At 34.2% G+C, this 19,263-nt stretch overlaps 2 protein-coding genes across 2 annotated transcripts; one reads left to right on the top strand and one right to left on the bottom strand.

The window, feature by feature from the left end:
- The first annotated feature begins 6,820 nt into the window (after positions 1–6,820).
- LOC137820807 (protein DSS1 HOMOLOG ON CHROMOSOME V-like) lies at positions 6,821–9,301 on the top strand. Its single transcript, XM_068625063.1, has 2 exons — positions 6,821–6,994; positions 8,953–9,301. Exons 1-2 carry the CDS (start codon positions 6,904–6,906, stop codon positions 9,081–9,083), a joined length of 222 nt encoding a protein of 73 aa, XP_068481164.1. The 5' UTR covers positions 6,821–6,903; the 3' UTR covers positions 9,084–9,301.
- Positions 9,302–11,367: 2,066 nt separating this feature from the next.
- On the bottom strand, positions 11,368–12,038 carry LOC137822351 (uncharacterized). The gene is made up of 3 exons (XM_068627235.1): positions 11,918–12,038; positions 11,547–11,806; positions 11,368–11,460 (listed from the first exon to the last, which is right to left on the bottom strand). The coding sequence occupies exons 1-3, from the start codon at positions 12,036–12,038 to the stop codon at positions 11,368–11,370; spliced, it is 474 nt and encodes a 157-aa protein (XP_068483336.1).
- Between the last annotated feature and the right edge of the window lie 7,225 nt (positions 12,039–19,263).

Genomic DNA, 19,263 nt, shown 5'->3' with positions numbered 1-19,263 from the left:
GTTCCCTTCTCTCTCGGTTTAGGGTTTTCAATCGCATTCGTTCTCCCCATATTGGTTCTCATCGGAAAATTGTTCTCGTAACCCTTATCTTCTCACTGTCACCATAACCATTATCTTGTCACTCTCATCGGAATCCCTTCATAGTCTCACCACAAACTCCTCTTTTAAGTCGCACCGAAAACCCCTGTTCTCACCCTCATCGCAAACCATCTCACCTCTCTCACTCTTGTCAGTGCAATTTCTAGTCGTCATTACCACTGCTTGTCGCAAGAGGTACGTCGTCAGCAATATGTTTGTGTGTACACATTTTTGCTGAATAAGATTTTGAAATTGGATGAAATATGTTTAGGGTTTAGGGTTTTGATATATTGGTAAAGCTTCGTGTAAATATCCTTATGCATTTATTTTTCTGTAAAATGAATTGTAGGGTTGTAGTTGATCATAGTGAAGGCAAAGACGTCACTGCTACTCTTAAGAACATTTAGGTATGTAGTTATTATATGTATTGCTTAAGCTATTATCTATCTTGTTATTAAACTGCTACTTAAATGACCTTGGTTGTCTGCCTATAATATATTATGGGTGATGCTTGAGTGACAAGCTTAAAACTATTAAAATTTAACTCTATAATCCATCTGTGTTATTTGTGTATGAATATTTTAATCTTTAATTTTAGATTGTTTCTAAGACTCTTATATTCTTGACAATGGAAGTTGAAATGTATGAATGGAATAAGCCTTTTAAATATAACAGAGTTGATGATATAAGATGCCTTTTAAATATAAGTATGTTTAAATTATAGAAGCTGAAATTATCCACTATGTTCTATACAAGAAAACATTTAGATCATGGTATGGCATTTGCAAAAAGTGTCAAGTTAATCCAAGATTTTGGAAAAGAAAATATAAAAGTTCATCTATTTGATTGAAAATTGTGATTGTGATTCTCTTTCATTTCTACAGGTTTTTTTTTTACGTTTCCAAGTGCTTGATAAATTTAGTCTTTAACTTTGGTCCATCTTTTCTTTTTTCTTTTAAACTCAAAGGCTTATATAGCCTACTCCTTCATTGAGATTATTTCTAAAAATAGACACGAGAATGATGCTGCAAAGCATGGCAATAGCTTTAAGGAAACACGGGACAAGCTTAATGTTTGTTGAAAAAATTAGCAGCATATAATGTTTAACTTCATAAAATTAAGATATAAGATTGTATGTATATAATGAAACAACGTTAGTTTTAGCATAATTGAACTGAATAGCAAAGCGTAGTAAACAACGAACAGAGTCAAAAAGTGTTTTCAGAAGGAATTATGCATCAATAACATCAACTAAAACTAATTACAAAGTTTCACCCACCTTAAAGTGTTCTAGTGAATATTTGACTTCAGCCAAATTAATTTGATCCTACAGAAACACAATAGTTACATTTATTATAAGGGGGAGTTACTATAGAAACACCAGTGTAGCATATGAAGAACTAAAGTACAAAACAGAAAAAAGAAAGGCACCCTAATCTGTTTATAGAATAATTATTTTGACTCCTCACTGAAACTAAACCAAAGGGATGATATTTGGTAATACCTGAAAAGGGTACTAGGTTGATATATGTTAGTAAGTAAGCATGGAAGCTTTTCTTCTAATTCTGGTTGAGGTGATTGGGCAAATACGGTCATTAGCAATGCAAAAGAAGAAATTTCAAAGAGGTTTGTACATCCTGATATGACTTGAAACATAAACTCATGTCTAATATATCATATAAATGTACTTCAATTGTTAAAAAAAAAAGAAAAAGGAAGCTGGTGGAAAATATCATATACCAGGATATGGGATGCACTTGATCCAGATTGAATTCCAACATCATAGGACGAGAAATGGGCCCATTCGCTCAGTTTGAATAACCACCTATATAAACAGAAGAAGAAAAAAGTGATTTTTTTTATTGTCATGTGATACAAATCATAAATATATAGCCATAGTCAACAAAACTGGGGTCTCATTAATGCCTAAATTTACCCATAAGAAGCCTGCTTATCTGTCAAGAATCCTCCAACCATCACCTGGTTACCAGTCCCTTCATCAAAACAAAGAGTTAAGTGGATCATGTTGTTCAACCGGTCAGAAATATGAAGAACCTCTGCAATAATGGTTCTCTGCAATACCAGAAGCTATATAAGCAAAATAAAAATCAAATAAACTACAAACTTGAAAAGTAAGTCAAATAAATTATAATTTGTAAATCATCAAACCATAATAAATTATATAGAGAGGCCAGTTAAATTACTAAATACAGTCGCACTTCTACAAAAAAGACAACAACAAACATACAAAATTAAAACTTTCATCACTTAGAATTTAGATAGGACCTTACAGTTCATCACTTGCTTTTTTGTCAGCTATTGTTACAGTGGTTAGTGTTGCTGAAATCTTGAAAAATTGTTTGCATGATCAACATGTTCTCTATGTGGTTATTTATATAATGGTTATTTCACATCTGTTTGAAAATTTACTTGTAATGTTGAACGCAAAATTATGCTCCATTTGAAATCCCAAATAAGTTGAAGGTTGCTTGATTTTGCTATGTAAGCATAAACAAATATTGGAGTTATGATGAATTGTTTGCTCTTTGTTTAACCAAGTTGTATAGCTCCTGACTACCCTGTAATTTTGTCTTGAATTTTTTTTTATTTGCTTTTCTGTCCAGTTATTGCTATAGTGGTTAGTGTTGATAAAATCTTGAAAAACTGTTTGCATCATCAACATGTTCTCTATTTGATAATGGTTATTTATAGAATGGTTAAGAAATTTATAGAGACAACAATTGATCCAAACCAACATGCAAATTGGTTTGGATCTAATTTTATATTCAAGCATCCATATATGTTTTCAAGGGTATTAATTGCTTGTATGATGTGCTTGTGTGCTACAAGTACTTAAAAAATTAAATTTTTGTTTGTATGATCCATAAAATTTACCAAAAGCTAGTTTGGTAAATGTAGGTTCCGATTGACTATTTTATGTAGTTAACTTATGCAAAGAATTTTTTGTTACGGTGTTTTGTTTTGTAGTCATGCCAATTGATAAAAGTTAGATTTCTAAACCACGAAACACTATTGAATATGCAAATGGTTTGAATGAATTTTTGGAATTTGCATTTGGACATGCTAATGGTGTTGTCATAAAGTGTCCGTGTTCAAAGTGTGGTTTCAATAGAACCCAAGTCCTTCCAATGCCTAAGGAAGAGTTAACCACTAGACCAAACAAGTTCTTTGGTCATATTATTAATATTTATTAATATTATTCATATTATTACTAATATTATTAATAATAATAATATTATTATTATTATTAATATTATTATTAACATTATTATTATTATTAATAGTATTATTATTATTAAAATTATTATTATTATTATTATTAATATTATTATTAATATTATTATAAATATTATTATTATAAATATTATTATTAATATTATTATAAATATTCTTATTAATATTATTATAAATATTATTATTAATATTATTATAAATATTATTATAAATATTATTATAAATATTATTATTAATACTATTATTAATATTATATTCATATTATTAGTATTATATTCATATTATTAATATTATTATTGTTAATAATAATAAGTATAATAAAAATCATAATAATACTAAAGCATTTGCTTGGTGTAGTGGTTAAATTTTCTTTGAATTATTTGAAGGAACTTAGCTTCGAGTCCCATTGCAATTTTTTATATTTTGGTTCCAAAAGTTACATACGGATATAATTCGTATGTAATGTTGATTTTACATATGGATTTTGATCCGTATGTAATATTCCGTATATAATTCGCGTTTTTCTTGTAGTGAACAAACTTGGTCTTAATTATGTCAAAATACCAGCTTGTCCAAAAGATTGCATGTTATATTGGGGTGAAGAGAATGAAAGATTAGAAGAATGTAAACAGTGCAAAACCTTTAAGTGGAAAGATAAAGATAAGAAACGATATGCAAAAATATTGCGTTACTTTCCATTAAAGTCAAGATTGTAAAAATTGTTTACGAGTTCTAAGACAACTGAATCTATGACATGACATGCATCAGAGGATAACCAGGATGGGTTGATGAGGCATCCTAGGGATTCTGAGGCTTGTAAAGCATTTGATCTATTACATCCACAATTTGCAAATGATCCTCGAAATGTACGACTGGGCTTAGCTAGTGATGGCTTCAACCCTTTTGGAACAATGAGTACAAGTTATAGTATATGACCAACAGTCATTATCTCATACAATCGTCCTCCTTGGGAGTGTATGAAGCAAACCTCTTTCATCCTATCCATGATAATTCCTGGAAAACAAATGACAGGAAACGACATTGATGTATACTTACAACCACTCATAAAAGAATTAAAGGAGCTCTGGTTTGATGGAGTGCAAACATTTGATTATTCGAAAAAAGAAATGTTTACATTGAGAGCGACTTTGTTGTGAATAATTAGTAACTTCCCTAGCCTAGGCAATTTATCTAGATGGAACATGCACACTGGTCTTGCTTTCCCAACTTCTAACTTTAATACCAAGTCTTCTTTGTTGTACATGGGCAAATACATCTTTATGGAATACCGTCAAATTTTACATAAAGAACATAGATTCAAACTAAGTGGTTCTCTTTTTTACGGAATAATTGAACTAAGGGAAGCACCAAAACATTTGTTAGGGTCAAACATATTTATACAAGTTGAGGGTGTCAATGTTGCATTTGGAAAACAATTAGAACCTATGGATACAATAAAAGGGCTCAGGGAAAGAATGTTGTTGAAGTTGTTGGAGCAGAACAATGGAAAAAGAGAAGTATATTTTTTGACCTTCCTTATTGGGAGACGAACTTGTTACGCCATTGTCTAGATGTCATGCATATTGAGAAAAATGTTTGTGACAATATTTTGTATATGTTACTTAATGACCCTAAGAAATTAAAAAATAATTTAAAAGTTCGAAAGGTTCTTAGAGAAATTGGTATAAGGAAGGAACTTTGGCCAGATGAAAGAGGAAAATTTTGGCCAAGTTTGTTTTCATTGTCAAAACCAAAGAAAAAAATGTTTTTACAAACAGTGAAAGATGTCAAAATGTCATATGGATACTCAAGTAATATTTCAAGGTGTATTGATTTGAAAGATGGAAAAAATTTTGGCCTCAAAAGTCATGATTGTCATATTCTTATAGAACATTTACTACCCATTACCATGCGTAATGTTTTACCAAACAATGTCACGACAATGGTAGTAGAACTATGTTCATTTTTCAACAATTATATGGCAAAAGTTTAAGTCAAACCGATCTTGATAAACTTCAGTCCCGCATCATTGAAACTCTTTGCCACATGGAAATGTTGTCCCCTCCTACCTACAATTATGGTGCACTTAACTTGTCACTTAGTTGGTAAGGCCAAACTTGGAGGCCCAGTTCATTATAGTTGGATGTATTCCATAGAAAGGTAAATATTTCTGACGCACATAGATTTTGAAGTTTATTAAGCTTCATGTTTGATTATCCTAATTGCAAAATTATTTTAGGTATTTGGGACATTTATAATCATATGTTCAAAATAAGGCACAACATGAAGGTTCCATTGTTGAAGGATACCTAGCTGAAGAGGTTCTGACATTTAGCTTTGAATATATGGAGGTCGAGACAATAAGTAATAGACCTTCACGTGTGGATGATTCATGTAATACAGATATGCCACAATTGAGTACCATTTTCCAACCAATTGGTAGTGTAGTAAGTGTCTCTTCAACTTTTGAGATGTCAACCATGCAAAGAACTCAAGCACATCGATATGTGTTATTGAATTGCCCTGAAGTTACCCCTTTCATTGAGTGAGTCTTAACACAACTATAAATTTAATTATATTCAAAATGTGTCCTTAATGGAATCATCAGTAACATGTTGGTTATGATTATTTTCTTAGGGAATTTAAAGGTCATTTGTGAAGGAGGTCTAGAGGGAGAAGAATTTCAAATACAAAGATAAAAAGGAGTTTTAATAAAGATTTCATGACTAAGTAGAATATTTTTTATAATTGTTTGATTAAATTTTGTAACAAATGTTCACAGATTCAATCCTTATTTTTTTTTAATTAATAACCCTGACATTTCAAGTACATTTCAAGGACATTGTCAAATGATCTTAAATATCTATCTCAAGGTCCAACTCCACATGCTAGAAGAAGATGGGTTAAATAGATTGAATGTCATTTTAAGGTAGGGATAACTTGTGAAATAATTCTTAATTGAGTCAAAAATAATTTGTGAAAAAAGTACATGATTAAATCATTGAACAAAGTCAATTAAAAGTCGTTGGAGATTGAAACAGTGTAACTAGTGAATTAATCAGAAATACCTACGAATCCAAACTAGTCATATTATTTTCAATAAAACTCTAAATAATACTTTTTATAATTTTTTGCATTTTTCAGATTTTAATAACTTTTAAACAATAAAATGGGTACCATATTAAAAATCTAAAGAAAACTTTACTAGACTATACTCATCCATATTGAAAAATTCATAAAATATAGGTTACACTAAGTAAAAAATTATGATTTAAATTTAATTGAATATTTTTTCTAATTAAAAAAATTCCATTTTATGAAATAATAATTATATTTTTTTATAAATAAATATAGGAATATTTGTATTGGTTTATATGTAAATCATGATTTTATATCTATAATTTAAATAATATAACTTAAATTTTTAAGTTAAATATTTGATATTTTATTTATATATATTTATTTAAATTTTTTATTTTTATTTCAGAGCTCTTGTTATTAGCGAGCGCTCTTCCTTGATCAAATATACGCACTTAGGGTTTCGAAATAACTGCGGATTCAGGTTTATCCATGGCGACCGAACCAAAAGCTGCCACCGACGACGTCAAGATCGATCTCTTCGAAGACGATGATGAATTTGAAGAGTTTGAAATCGATGAAGGTAAATCATAGTAATCTCGTCCTTTCTGTCGATTCCCAACGCAGTTCTCTTTGCCTCTGTTTCAATTTCAATTTTTTGTTTATTCGCCCCAATGTTTTTAGCATGTTTTCATCTTTCAAATCGATCTCAACTTATTTTTCTAGTTCCTTGGCCTCTTGCAAACCAAATTTTTTATTGGAAAGCTTGTTATAGTCCGATTATCACTTTAATTGCCGTGTCCTTTTTCTTCTGTGTTTATCTGCTACGTATGTTCTTTTTACTGTTAAAATGAACTCAAACTACATGTTTTTGTGTAAGATTGGAAACAGTCAACGGAATAACACAAAGTATATGTTTAATAAATACCGAATTATCAAAAACCACATCTAGCTGATTCTTTTTATAGAAATTTAATTTATTGGTTATTTTTTTCTGATCCTTAGACATTTGAGTTGAGATAATAAACGTAGTGGACCTAATACATTTTTATGTAGTTCCTAATAGTTAATAGTATGTCGCTCTGTATTTATTGTTTACTGTTTTGCTGTTGGGAATAATCCTTCCTTATTGTAAATTGCATTGTTCCATTAATCGAAGAAAAAGAAATTTGCTAGTGAAGCTTGTGCGTTGCCATGTCCTTGGTATTCCACGCGATTCTGGCACATTTCTTTGAATCCAATGGTATATACCGATTCACAAAGTAGACCCAATGATCCTTCACCTACCTAAACTTGCTTTACTCAAAGCAAGTCTATCTGGACATATCCACAGACAGATTCAAAGAGAATACCCTTATTTAAGTGTCTAAACCTAGAAATTCACATGAGGTAGGATTAACCCATCTTTATTGGGTGGAGCTCAGTGGAATAACTAATTGAAGGATCATGATGCACGTCAATTACAAGCCTGAATTAATGACCATTTTGATTTCTTTAAGCCTAGCAGAACTATAAGTATTCCAAGTCCAAGGTAGTCTAAATTATAAGATACCTCTAAAGTAGTTGGAGCTTATTAAGAGTCCATGTAGGAAACCTCAACCAAAACTCTTATGAAATCTGTTAGTTTGCCCCCGCTTCAATTTTCTTTTGTCCATTCAAACCCATCAGAATGTCCTCACCCAACAAACCACATTTCATCTTACCAGCAATTAGAGTCACCATCCTCACACCGTGTCACAAAGCTGTTTCATTTCTGCCGCAAAGCTACACCACCTACAAACCACATCTCGAAACTGCATGCCTTACCTTAAGAGAACAAAGCTCCCTTTGTCTTTTCCCATTCTCTGATAGTAGTATTTCATTTACTTTCCTTGCTATTCAGGTAGTTTTCCTCGTGTATAGCAAATATGGGTTTATTCAAGTAGCCACTGGGCTGAATCTTTCTATCATTTAAATATTCATCTGTAAGACTTCACACAAAATACACTTAAGATTGGTTGATGCTCATTTTCTTATCTATAGATGTATAGATAGCATGATGTGTGTTTCTGAGCGGAAGTTTACTTAAATTTTGTAGACTGATCACTTGGGCTGGCTATTAAACCTTTGGACTAAAAATTCCTTTCCATGTTGGAAGTTATATTGCTCAGATTTGTATTAACATAAGCAATGGATGAGAAAGATGGACTAGATGAAAGGACTTTATGTTTACTGAAAGTTTCAGGGGCTGTATCCTAGAAGCCACCCATTTTATGTTCTGTTTTATATATAAAATGTACTGAATTATAACCCATGGTATTAGAGTATACCTTCCAAACATTACTTTAGTCCATCCCAACGAGGCATTATTCTGTCATTAGTTAGCTTATCATGTGTTTGATCCCTTTCTCATTTGTAATAAACATTTTTCTTATTGTTTCTATCGATGGTATTTGGAAGTTATTTGGGTATAGAGAATGCTAATTCAACATTTGTTTGGGATTTTGGTGTCATTCTAATGTTTCTTCTTTGCATTGCACTTTATTGTTTTACTACTTCCAGAGTGGGATGACAAGGAGGAAGGTAAAGATGTGACTCAACAGTGGGAGGATGATTGGGATGACGATGATGTTAGTGATGATTTTTCTCTTCAGTTAAGAAGGGAGTTGGAGAACAACACTGATAAGAATTAAAGCACCGAGACTTTGGTACTTGAGCTCTTGAAAGGAGATGAAAACTGTGCTTTGTTAGGAAGGAAATGTAAGAATATATGGACATAATTTTCTATTCTTTCCTGAATATCTGCTTAGAAGTTATTGAGTGCTTGTACATTAATCGAATTCTGCATTATTAGTTGGTGTATGGCTTTAAAAGTTGACTTACAACCTTGAATTATTCGTTCTTATTTTCATTTCGGGGTTGGGTAGTCGTGCTTTTTCTGTGAACCATTCTTGCGAGTTCTCCATTTTCTTGTTGCCCCCCGGGTTCCAATTAGGAACTTCCTAGCCAAAAAATCAATGTAAAGCCTGGAAACAACAGACTGATCAAGGAAGCATTTTGCAGATAACTTGATCAAACATTAAAAAATATAGAGAGAAAGGTAGAATTCAGTTCAATAACCTTAAATAACTTTTGTTTAAACGCTCCCTAACTTTTTATATTTGTTCATTGGACAAATATCGCTATTCTTGACTGTGATTTTAGATTTTAGTTTTCCTAAGAAATTGTTAAAAGATATCTTGTAACACACCCATTGATGATTATTAGTTAGATTATTTTAGTTTAATTTGTCGAGGACGTGTAAAGCAAAATGATGAGATTAAAATTGAATTTAAGAAGAAAAGAAGTACATGAAATAAAAATATTAAATTTTAGTTTCTTATAATATAGGGAAAATGGAAAATATTCATTTTAGAATTCTAAAGAATGAAATTTTCCTACCGAATTGGCATCAAATAAGTGAAAAAAAATCCCTTTAATACAATTTATTTTAAAAATTTAAAATTAAATTATTTTTATAAAAAAAAAGAGAATGATTTATCTTAATAAAAAAAGTGGAGTAATTTTTATTGAGCATATTTTTTTATCAAAATTAAGATGTGCGTCATACAATTTTTTTTTAAAATTAAACGTACTAAAATTATTTAATTTATATTTTATCTGAATAGATATAATAGAAAGTGAAATTAGGATAAAAAATCTCTCCTAAAATCAAACTTACTTATTTAAATATATATATCAAATAAATAATAAATGCATAAACATAAAAATGTTAATGTATAATAAAATATTAAAATTAATGTATAATTAAAAACATAAACTTAGCATTAACAAAAATAATTAACCTTTAACACATAAAACAATAAAAAGAAATTCTAAATTACATTATACTAATATTCTTTTAACATAATGTAGATTTATAAAATATGAATTTGGATTAAAAATCCAAATTACTTTTACAAAACATATGGGGCAGTTCTTCCTGCACTCTCACGTTTTATTTCTACCCAAAACTCTTATGCAAAGACTAAATTGTTCTTATTAATGTTTAAAATTTCAAAAATACCCTAACCTAAACAAAACTCTAGAAAACGCATACCAGTTTTTTTCTTGCGCAGTTGTGTTAGTCTTCTTCTTGCACAACAGCAGCACCTCCAAAATTGCAAAACTGCATTCTTCTTTCAATCTCACACATCTCTTGGTAATTGTTCTTGATAAAGGTAAGTAATTTTTCTTTTTTTTTTTGAACCTGTACATCCGTTTTTTTTTATGGATTTTTGTTTTCGTAAGTGCCTTTTCACATTCCAGATTATAGAATCCGGTAGAATTTTGGATTATAGAATACGGATGAATTTCGGCTTATGAAATTCAGCAAAATCCCAGATTTATGCTTCCGGTAAAATCCCATATTTGTGGTTCCGGGAATGTTTATGGATTTTTGGTTCTAGGATTGTTCTGGATTGATGTTTCCATAATACTAATTTGTTGTTTCGTGTTTGTGTTGGCTCAAATTAGTAAACCAGAATTGTATTGGGTCGAACTAGAGGAGTTGTGGGGTTGGGTTAGTATGCACTCATTCATTAGTTTGTAATTTGGTTTAACTTGAATGGTGTAATTGAACAAAAATGGTGAAGACTAGGAGAGGAGGTCACAAGGTGATCGTCTACGTCCCACAACCTCTGTTAGAAGAAGAAGAAGAAGACATGTTAATGAAGATGAAAAACATGTTGAACATGAAGATGCAGAACATGTTGAACCTGAAGAAGCTGAACCCCAAATGGAGGTGGGCGATGAAGGTGCACCTGAAGTAGAAGGTGAAGGTTATCCCGGAGGTCCACTGGATAGGACACTGTTGACAGGTTATGAAGTTCAACAAACCTAAACAAAATGATTTACATGAACATGTCCAATACAGATGATGCATTGATGATTAAAATCTCTTGGAGGTTGAGATCTTAATGGAAAAATAGTCAATGATTATTTAAGAGATAAACAAACAACAATCACATTATATCGATTCGCAATAACATATCCCATATTCGGAATTGTCATCCACTTATTTGTACTTATCTGCAAATAGAAGAAAATGTAATGAGTTAATCCAACTCATACACCATTTTACAATTAATGACATCATTAAGAATGAATAGAATTACCATGTGGTCAACTAGAAGTGAATTTTTCAAATATTCATATCGTTCATCCCCGCCAAACAAATCAATATATTTTTGACACCATTGACAAAGTTCTTTATGCAAGTTCATGTGTACAATAGCCCAAGACTCCTCTCCCATACCCAATAATGCACCAACCGCACGATAGCCACAATGACCGTCAGCCTTAACATCAACAATGTAAGGATGAATTCTCACAGGAAATTGTTCTAGCATTGGTATTGATTTGGTCGGAGGAGTCTCTGAAATAAATCCCTTTATACATTTCAAAGTAGATGAGCTATCATGTTTAAAGTAAGAAGGAATTCGCTTCGTTCATCTACCAAATTTACTCTGACGCCCTTTTTGTGCACCTTTTGTTTTGACTTTCTCCTTTGGTGGATACAAAGATGTCTTATCTGGATAGGCAATCTCACGCAGTTTGGCTTTGATATTAATCTTACCAGCCATGTCAACCTCATTGAACCGATTCATGATGACAACCTCTCTTGTTTAATGGACAACTCTACTGAAGTATCACCACTTGAAATATCTAAAAAGCTTAATCGTGTCCAAATGAAATGCACTGACTGCAATGGCATGCTACCCACACCAAAGGAAGCCAACTCACAAGCACAAGGAAAGCCATGAGTAGATCTAATGGTGCACCCATAACGAGATTTATCTAAACCAACATATTCAACTCGATCATTCTCTTCTGCAATATATTGCAAGGCATATTTCGATACAAAGTCAACCAATTTCTTATATCTTGTTACATTAAAGACATGACTCATCACATGCAAACACTTTTCAAATGAATATTTAATTGCATTATGTTGCAAGATGGTCATCTTATTCATGAAATCCCTACAAAAGCGTAAGTCCCCCATTGGCGTCTTAAGGATCCTCTTTAAACAAAGTCCCTCATTGGCGTCTTAAGGATCCTCTTTAAACAAAGTCCCTCATTGGCGTCTTAAGGATCCTCTTTAAACTCCAATGTGCAGTCTCAACCCTGTTACTTGTCATGTTGCCTAAGTGCATGATCTTATCCGTCCAAGCCTTAACAAACTTTTCTTTATCACTAGTACAAAATTCTACAATAACGACTCCCTTTAAAGTCGGTTTGAAAACAACCATCGTTAAAAACGACGCGGTGGCAATGTCGTAAATTTTTGAATTTTTTTTTGCACTTTTAACGACGGTTAGCCCCACAACCGTCGTTAAAAGTTGGACCTGAGACATACAACGACGGTTCGCGCCAGAACCGTCGTTAAAAGCAGCACTTTGAAGACGGTTCATTGAGAACCGTCGTTAAAAGCCCTTCCCGCTCTAAACTAATTAATTTCCTTCTTTCTCACACTCTCATCTTCACTCTTGTCGTTGCCTTCTTCTTCACTACGCCTTGCAAACCGTTGCCGCGGACCACCGAAGCGACTTCGCCGCGGACCACCGCTCGTGACCTCTTCACTCTTGACCTAGCCGCCCACCGCCCTCTTCCGCGACCTAGCAGCAAGGTCGACCGCGCCGCGCCGTCTCCCCGCCTCACAGGTCGACCGCATCGCGCCTCTTCCGCGACGCCCAAGGCCGTACGCGACACCCACCGTGACGCCGTCTCCCCGCCTCACAGGTCGACCGCGCCCACCGCGACCCGCGACGCCCAACGCGCGACCGCGCCCACCGCGACCCGCGACCCGCGACCCCCAACGCGCGACCGCGCCCACCGCGACCCGCGACCCCACCGCGACGCCCAAGGCGGACCGCGCGAAACCCCACAGCGACGCCCAACGCGCGAACGCGACCCCGCCGCACCCACCGTGACCCCACCGCGAGGGTTGCTGCTGCCGACTGCCGGTTGCTGCTGCTGTTCTGCCGCGTCTCCGTTCCTTTGAGCGGCGTCATTGTTCCCACCGTGCCCTCCGACCGCGACCGCCGCCTCTTTTGAGGTTAGTATATTTTATCTATTATTAACTATAGTTTGAAAGTGTTTATCTTGAGTTAAGTATTGATTTTATATATTGAACGAACTGATTCTGAGTCCGAAGGTGTCCGACCTTCGGCGCTTTTGATTAACTTTCAATTATTATATATTGTTTTGAGATATTTAATCTGCACTGGTTCTGAGTCCGGAGGTATTCGACCTTCGGCAATTTGATTTATTTTTTAATGGTTATATATTGTTTTGACATATTGAACGCACTGGTTCTGAGTCCGAAGGTGTCCGACCTTCGGCAATTTTGATTTATTTATTTATGATTACATATTAAACGCATTGGTTGTGAGTCCACACTGGTTGTTAGTTTGGCAGTTCTATGGATCGGAGTTGGATTAATACACCACGGATAAGTGATACTTACGAAAAAGGGGTGGAAGAATTCATACAATTCGCAGAACATAATGCCGTTAGTTATAAGAATGAAGTAAGGATAAGGTGCCCTTGTGTCAATTGTTTAAATGGAAGAATATTGAGTGTTTCCGAAATTAGAGAACATCTTTTGTGTGATGGATTTTTGAAAAGTTATACAACATGGACGTGGCATGGTGAATTGTTAGACTTGCCAACTGTGCACGGAGGTTCCGAGGAAGTTCATTTCTCAATGGATGATAGATTAGAAGACATGATTCGTGATGTGGGAGCAGAATCATTTGCTAATGCAGTTTTCGAAAATATGTCTAATGATGCAGAGACTCCTTTGTATCCTGGTTCAACTAACTTCACACGATTATCTGCAGTGTTAAGGTTGATGAATTTGAAGGCAATGAATGGATGGACCGACAAAAGTTTTACAGAATTGCTTCAATTGGTTAAGGACATGCTTCCAGAAGGAAATACCTTGCCCAATCGAAATTATGAGGCAAAAAAAATACTTTGTCCAATGGGTATGGAGTATAGAAAAATACATTCATGTCCTAACGATTGTATTTTATACAGAAATGAGTATGAAGATTTAAGAAGATGTCCCAGGTGTGGTTTGTCACGTTATAAGGTTAAAGTTGGTCAGAATGATGAAATTGATGAAATCACAAAGGAAGGTCCTCCTGCTAAGGTTGTTTGGTATCTTCCAATAATTCCAAGGCTTAAGCGTTTGTTTGCAAATGCAGATGACGCTAAAAACCTTAGGTGGCATGCAGATAATAGAAAATGTGATGGATTACTTCGTCATCCTGCTGATTCTTTGCAGTGGAAGAATATTGATAAAGAATTTCCTGAATTTGGAAAAGAATCAAGAAACTTAAGACTTGGATTGGCAACTGATGGAATGAATCCCTTTGGAAATTTAAGTAGTAATCATAGTTCATGGCCCGTTTTGTTAGTGATTTACAACTTACCTCCTGCTTTGTGTATGAAGCGCAAATACATGATGTTATCTATGATGATCTCTGGTCCAAAACAACCTGGAAATGACATAGATGTTTATCTTAATCCATTGATTGAAGATTTGAAATTATTGTGGAATGAAGGGGTTGATGTGTTTGACGCGTTTAAGAATGAATCTTTCCGATTGCATGCAATGTTGTTTTGTACTATCAATGACTTCCCTGCATATGGGAACTTGTCAGGTTATAGTGTGAAAGGCCATAGAGCATGTCCAATATGTCAAGACAAGACATCTTATGAGCAGTTGAAACATGGAAGAAAAACCGTGTATCTTGGGCATCGTAGATTTCTAAAGAAATATCATCCGTATCGTCGATTGAAAAAAGCTTTTAACGGATACCAAGAACATGACATTTGTCCCACTCCATTAAGTGGTGTTGAAATTTATGAAAAAATCAAAAATGTTAATGTGACTTTTGGAAAAATGAAGAAGAAGCAAACGGTGAGTGAAATATGGAAAAAGAGATCAATCTTTTTTGATCTTCCGTATTGGTGTAAGTTGGATGTTAGACACTGTCTAGATGTAATGCACGTAGAGAAGAATGTGTGTGACAGTCTAATAGGAACACTTCTGAACATTAAAGGCAAAACAAAGGATGGTGTGAATGCACGTCTGGATTTGATTGAGATGAATATACGAGAGGAATTGGCACCGAGAGAAGTTGGTAAATGTTTATATACTTGCCTGCAGCGTGTTACACTTTGTCAAAGAAAGAGAAAACAAGTTTTTGTGAATGTCTTAAAGGTGTTAAGGTACCACAAGGCTACTCTTCAAATGTGAAGAGTCTTGTATCTATGAATGATTTGAAACTAATTGGCTTAAAGTCACATGATTGTCACGTTCTAATGCAACAATTACTACCGGTGGCTATTCGTGGAATCTTGCCCAAAAATGTTAGGCATACAATCACTCGACTATGTTCATTTTTCAATTCCATATGTAGTAAAGAGATTGACTCTCAGAAGTTGGATGAACTTGAAGAAGAAATAATTGTTATCTTGTGTCAACTCGAGATGTTTTTTCCTCCATCTTTTTTTGATATTATGGTACACTTGGTTGTTCATCTTGTAAGAGTGGGCCAGTTTATATGCGATGGATGTATCCAGTTGAACGATACATGAAGATTTTGAAGGGATATGTGAAGAATCAATGTCGTCCAGAAGCTTCCATTATTGAAAGATACATTTCAGAAGAATCTATTGAGTTTTGTTCCGAGTACATGTCAAAAGCCAAATGTATAGGAGTTCCTGAAAAAGGTTGGCACTCTCGTAGATTCATAAGTAAATCTTCAAGAGGTGTACATGTCATAAGCAAATCTAGAGAAGAGGTTCTGCAAGCACACTTGTATATCTTAAATAACACTGATGAGGTGTTACCATACTTGGATACACACAAAGACATTGTCAAATATAAAAATCCAAGACAATCAGAAAAATGGGTGTTAATTGAGCATAACAAAACTTTCATGTCATGGTTTAAGCAACAAATAATGAATGATCCATCAGCATCTGAAACATTAACATGGCTTGCAAACGGTCTCAAATTTGATGTTTTATGTTGTTCTGGCTATGAAGTAAATGGTTGTTTGTTTTACACAAAGTCTCGAGATGATAGGAGTACAGTGCAAAATAGCGGAGTCACCTTGGAGGCAGAGTCTATGCAGTTTTCAACTGCAAAGGATCAAAATCCTGTTGTGGGATCAATGCCTTATTATGGTGTCATAGTAGAGATTTGGGAAGTTAATTATACCAAGTTTACTGTACCTGTTTTCAAATGCAAGTAGGTTGACAATAAGACTGGTGTCAAAGTTGATGAATCAGGAATGACTTTGGTTGACTTTCGAAAGATAGGTTATCATGACGAACCATTTATAATGGCACATCAAGCTTCCCAAGTTTTCTATATCCAAGATCCTACGTCTGACCACTGGTCTGTTGTGCTACATGGAAAAAAACAACATAATGACCCAGAAGATATAAACAATGACATTTGTGAGATTGAATCACTTACAAGAACGACCATCAATAAAGAGTACGAGGATGTTGCTGATGTTGTACATGCAACTCGAAATGATCATGATGAAGGAATATATATTTGTATGTACATGTGATTCATGTTTAGTTTTACAATATATTTCATTTTTATTATATTTCATATTCTTGATGCTTATTATATTTTTTTGATAACAGGAACATGGCAGATGATAAAGTTTCCCATTCAAAAACTGGTAGAGGACCTACAAGATTGAAGAATATGTTTAAGAAGATAACTAAAGATGACAAAATACCTTTGTCTATTGATATCCACACTGGTGTGCCCACTGGGCAACATGCAAAGAAATATAGGAGTTATCTCGGAGTACTTTCTCGTGAAAGGATCTCTATCTTAACTCAGTCTTGGGATCACGTGACTGACCACGAGAAAAACATGATTTGGCAAGATATTCTGGTATGTAACTGTTTTTACTTTGCTAAATCTAAAGTTCTTTTATACTTTGTTTTTGTTTATGAACTAATTCTTTCAAACAATGTAGACACATTACAACATCCCGAATGTGGAAACCTTGAAAGCGAAGGTTCTTTCAGATGTGGGTGTCAAGTTTCGTCAGTTTAAATCAAAATTGACAACAGATTATATATATGGAAAAAGGAAAGAAGAAAATCCTTGTGCAAAATATGCATCCATTGATGAAGAAACTTGGCAGCAGTTTGTCAATATTCGACAAACTGAAAAATGGCAGGTTAGTATCACTTTTATATTTGAATATAGTTTATATTAACGTATTACTAAATTTTGAGTGTTATGATAGGAGGTTCGAAACAAAGCAAAAGCCAATCAGGCACATAATGATACCCCACACCTATTGTCTCGTGGTGGTTATAAGTTGCTAGAGCAGAGGATGCTTGAAGAAAAGATTAAAGCACGTTCTACTTCCATTGAGGAAATGAATAGTGTAGATTCTTTAAGACCTCCATCCCCACCACTCCGACATGAGATGTGGAAGGGTGCCCGTATAAACACATTAGGGACATGGAGTTCTAAGTCTACAGAAGAAACAGTTGAACGCATTGTAAGTTTGACAATTTCTTTTCAATGTGTTATTTTAAATTCTATGTGTTATTTTAAATTCAATGTGTTGAAGTTTGTCAATTTCTTTTCATTTGTTTTAGGATTCTCTTAATGAGCAATCAACACAGGGGACTTTTAAACCATGTGGTCGCAATGATATTCTTAATGTTGCTCTCGGACGACCTGAACACCCTGGACGTGTTCGTGTAGCTGGATATGGGGTTGGGATTCGGTCATACTTTGGACCTCCATCACACAGCAAGGAACAATTGTCCAATGAACCTAGCCAAGAGTATTTACTACAACTACGTGAGCAGTTAAAGGCTGAGGTAACTCAAGAGCTTAAAGAAAGCTTCATGGAGGAGTTTAGTGCGCGAATGGAAATGGAGTTCAAAAAGCGGTTGGAGGGTTTAGGACACTCACAGCAACCACCTACTATGGTAGAAGATGAACCACCTCCGCCTCCTATTAAGAAAGTCAGCACTAAAGGGAGTTGTTCGGCAGTTGATCTATCAGGGGATGACTTTGGCTCAACTAGCCAATGCGAATTATATGTTGAGTGTAATTCCTCAACCCGATTCGTTGCCTTGGGTAAGTGTTATGAAGGGGTCACAATGTTACACAATGTGCCTCTTTCTTCTAATTTGATGAAGGTCACGGTGGAGAAGGTCCTTTATGGTGATCTTGCAGTTCCTGTGCCGACATCAGAGGTGACAATTGTGGCAGAGGCATTACATACTTTCGTTGCCTGGCCTAGACATCTCGTCAGACCTATAGACTCTATGGTATATATTTGCACTAATACTAATACAATTATGATATATTACATTCTAACTAATTTAAGTATTTTTTGTTTTGATGAGTAGCAGGAACCTAAGACAAATTTGCCTCTGGGAAAGAAGAAAATAGTCTCCATTGATGATCCTCTGGCGGCATTGGTGGAAGTTGCTACAGCTTTAGATACAACCGTCTTAGAGGTTCCATGGGATGCCAATGTTTTTGGAAGGCATAGTAATCTACCGTTGTACGTTCACATGTCTGATTTGTTGGACCTTGCATCCGGAGATCAAGAGATTAACATAACAGTTCTGCAATTATGGATGATGTAAGTTCAAATTTTAAATTCTTTATACTTTTGATTTATTAAATATACTAGTACTAACTTATTGAAATTTAGGTATCTTTCTGGATTATGCTTTGATGAGGGGAAACATAATATATATGGGTTTTTAGACCCTCAAATCACTCAATCAATTGGAAACAAGAAGTCG

This window comes from Phaseolus vulgaris, chromosome 9 (genome assembly GCF_000499845.2).
Source record: "Phaseolus vulgaris cultivar G19833 chromosome 9, P. vulgaris v2.0, whole genome shotgun sequence".
Taxonomy (NCBI): Eukaryota; Viridiplantae; Streptophyta; class Magnoliopsida; order Fabales; family Fabaceae; genus Phaseolus; species Phaseolus vulgaris.
This window is presented reverse-complemented; position numbering and strand designations above follow the sequence as displayed.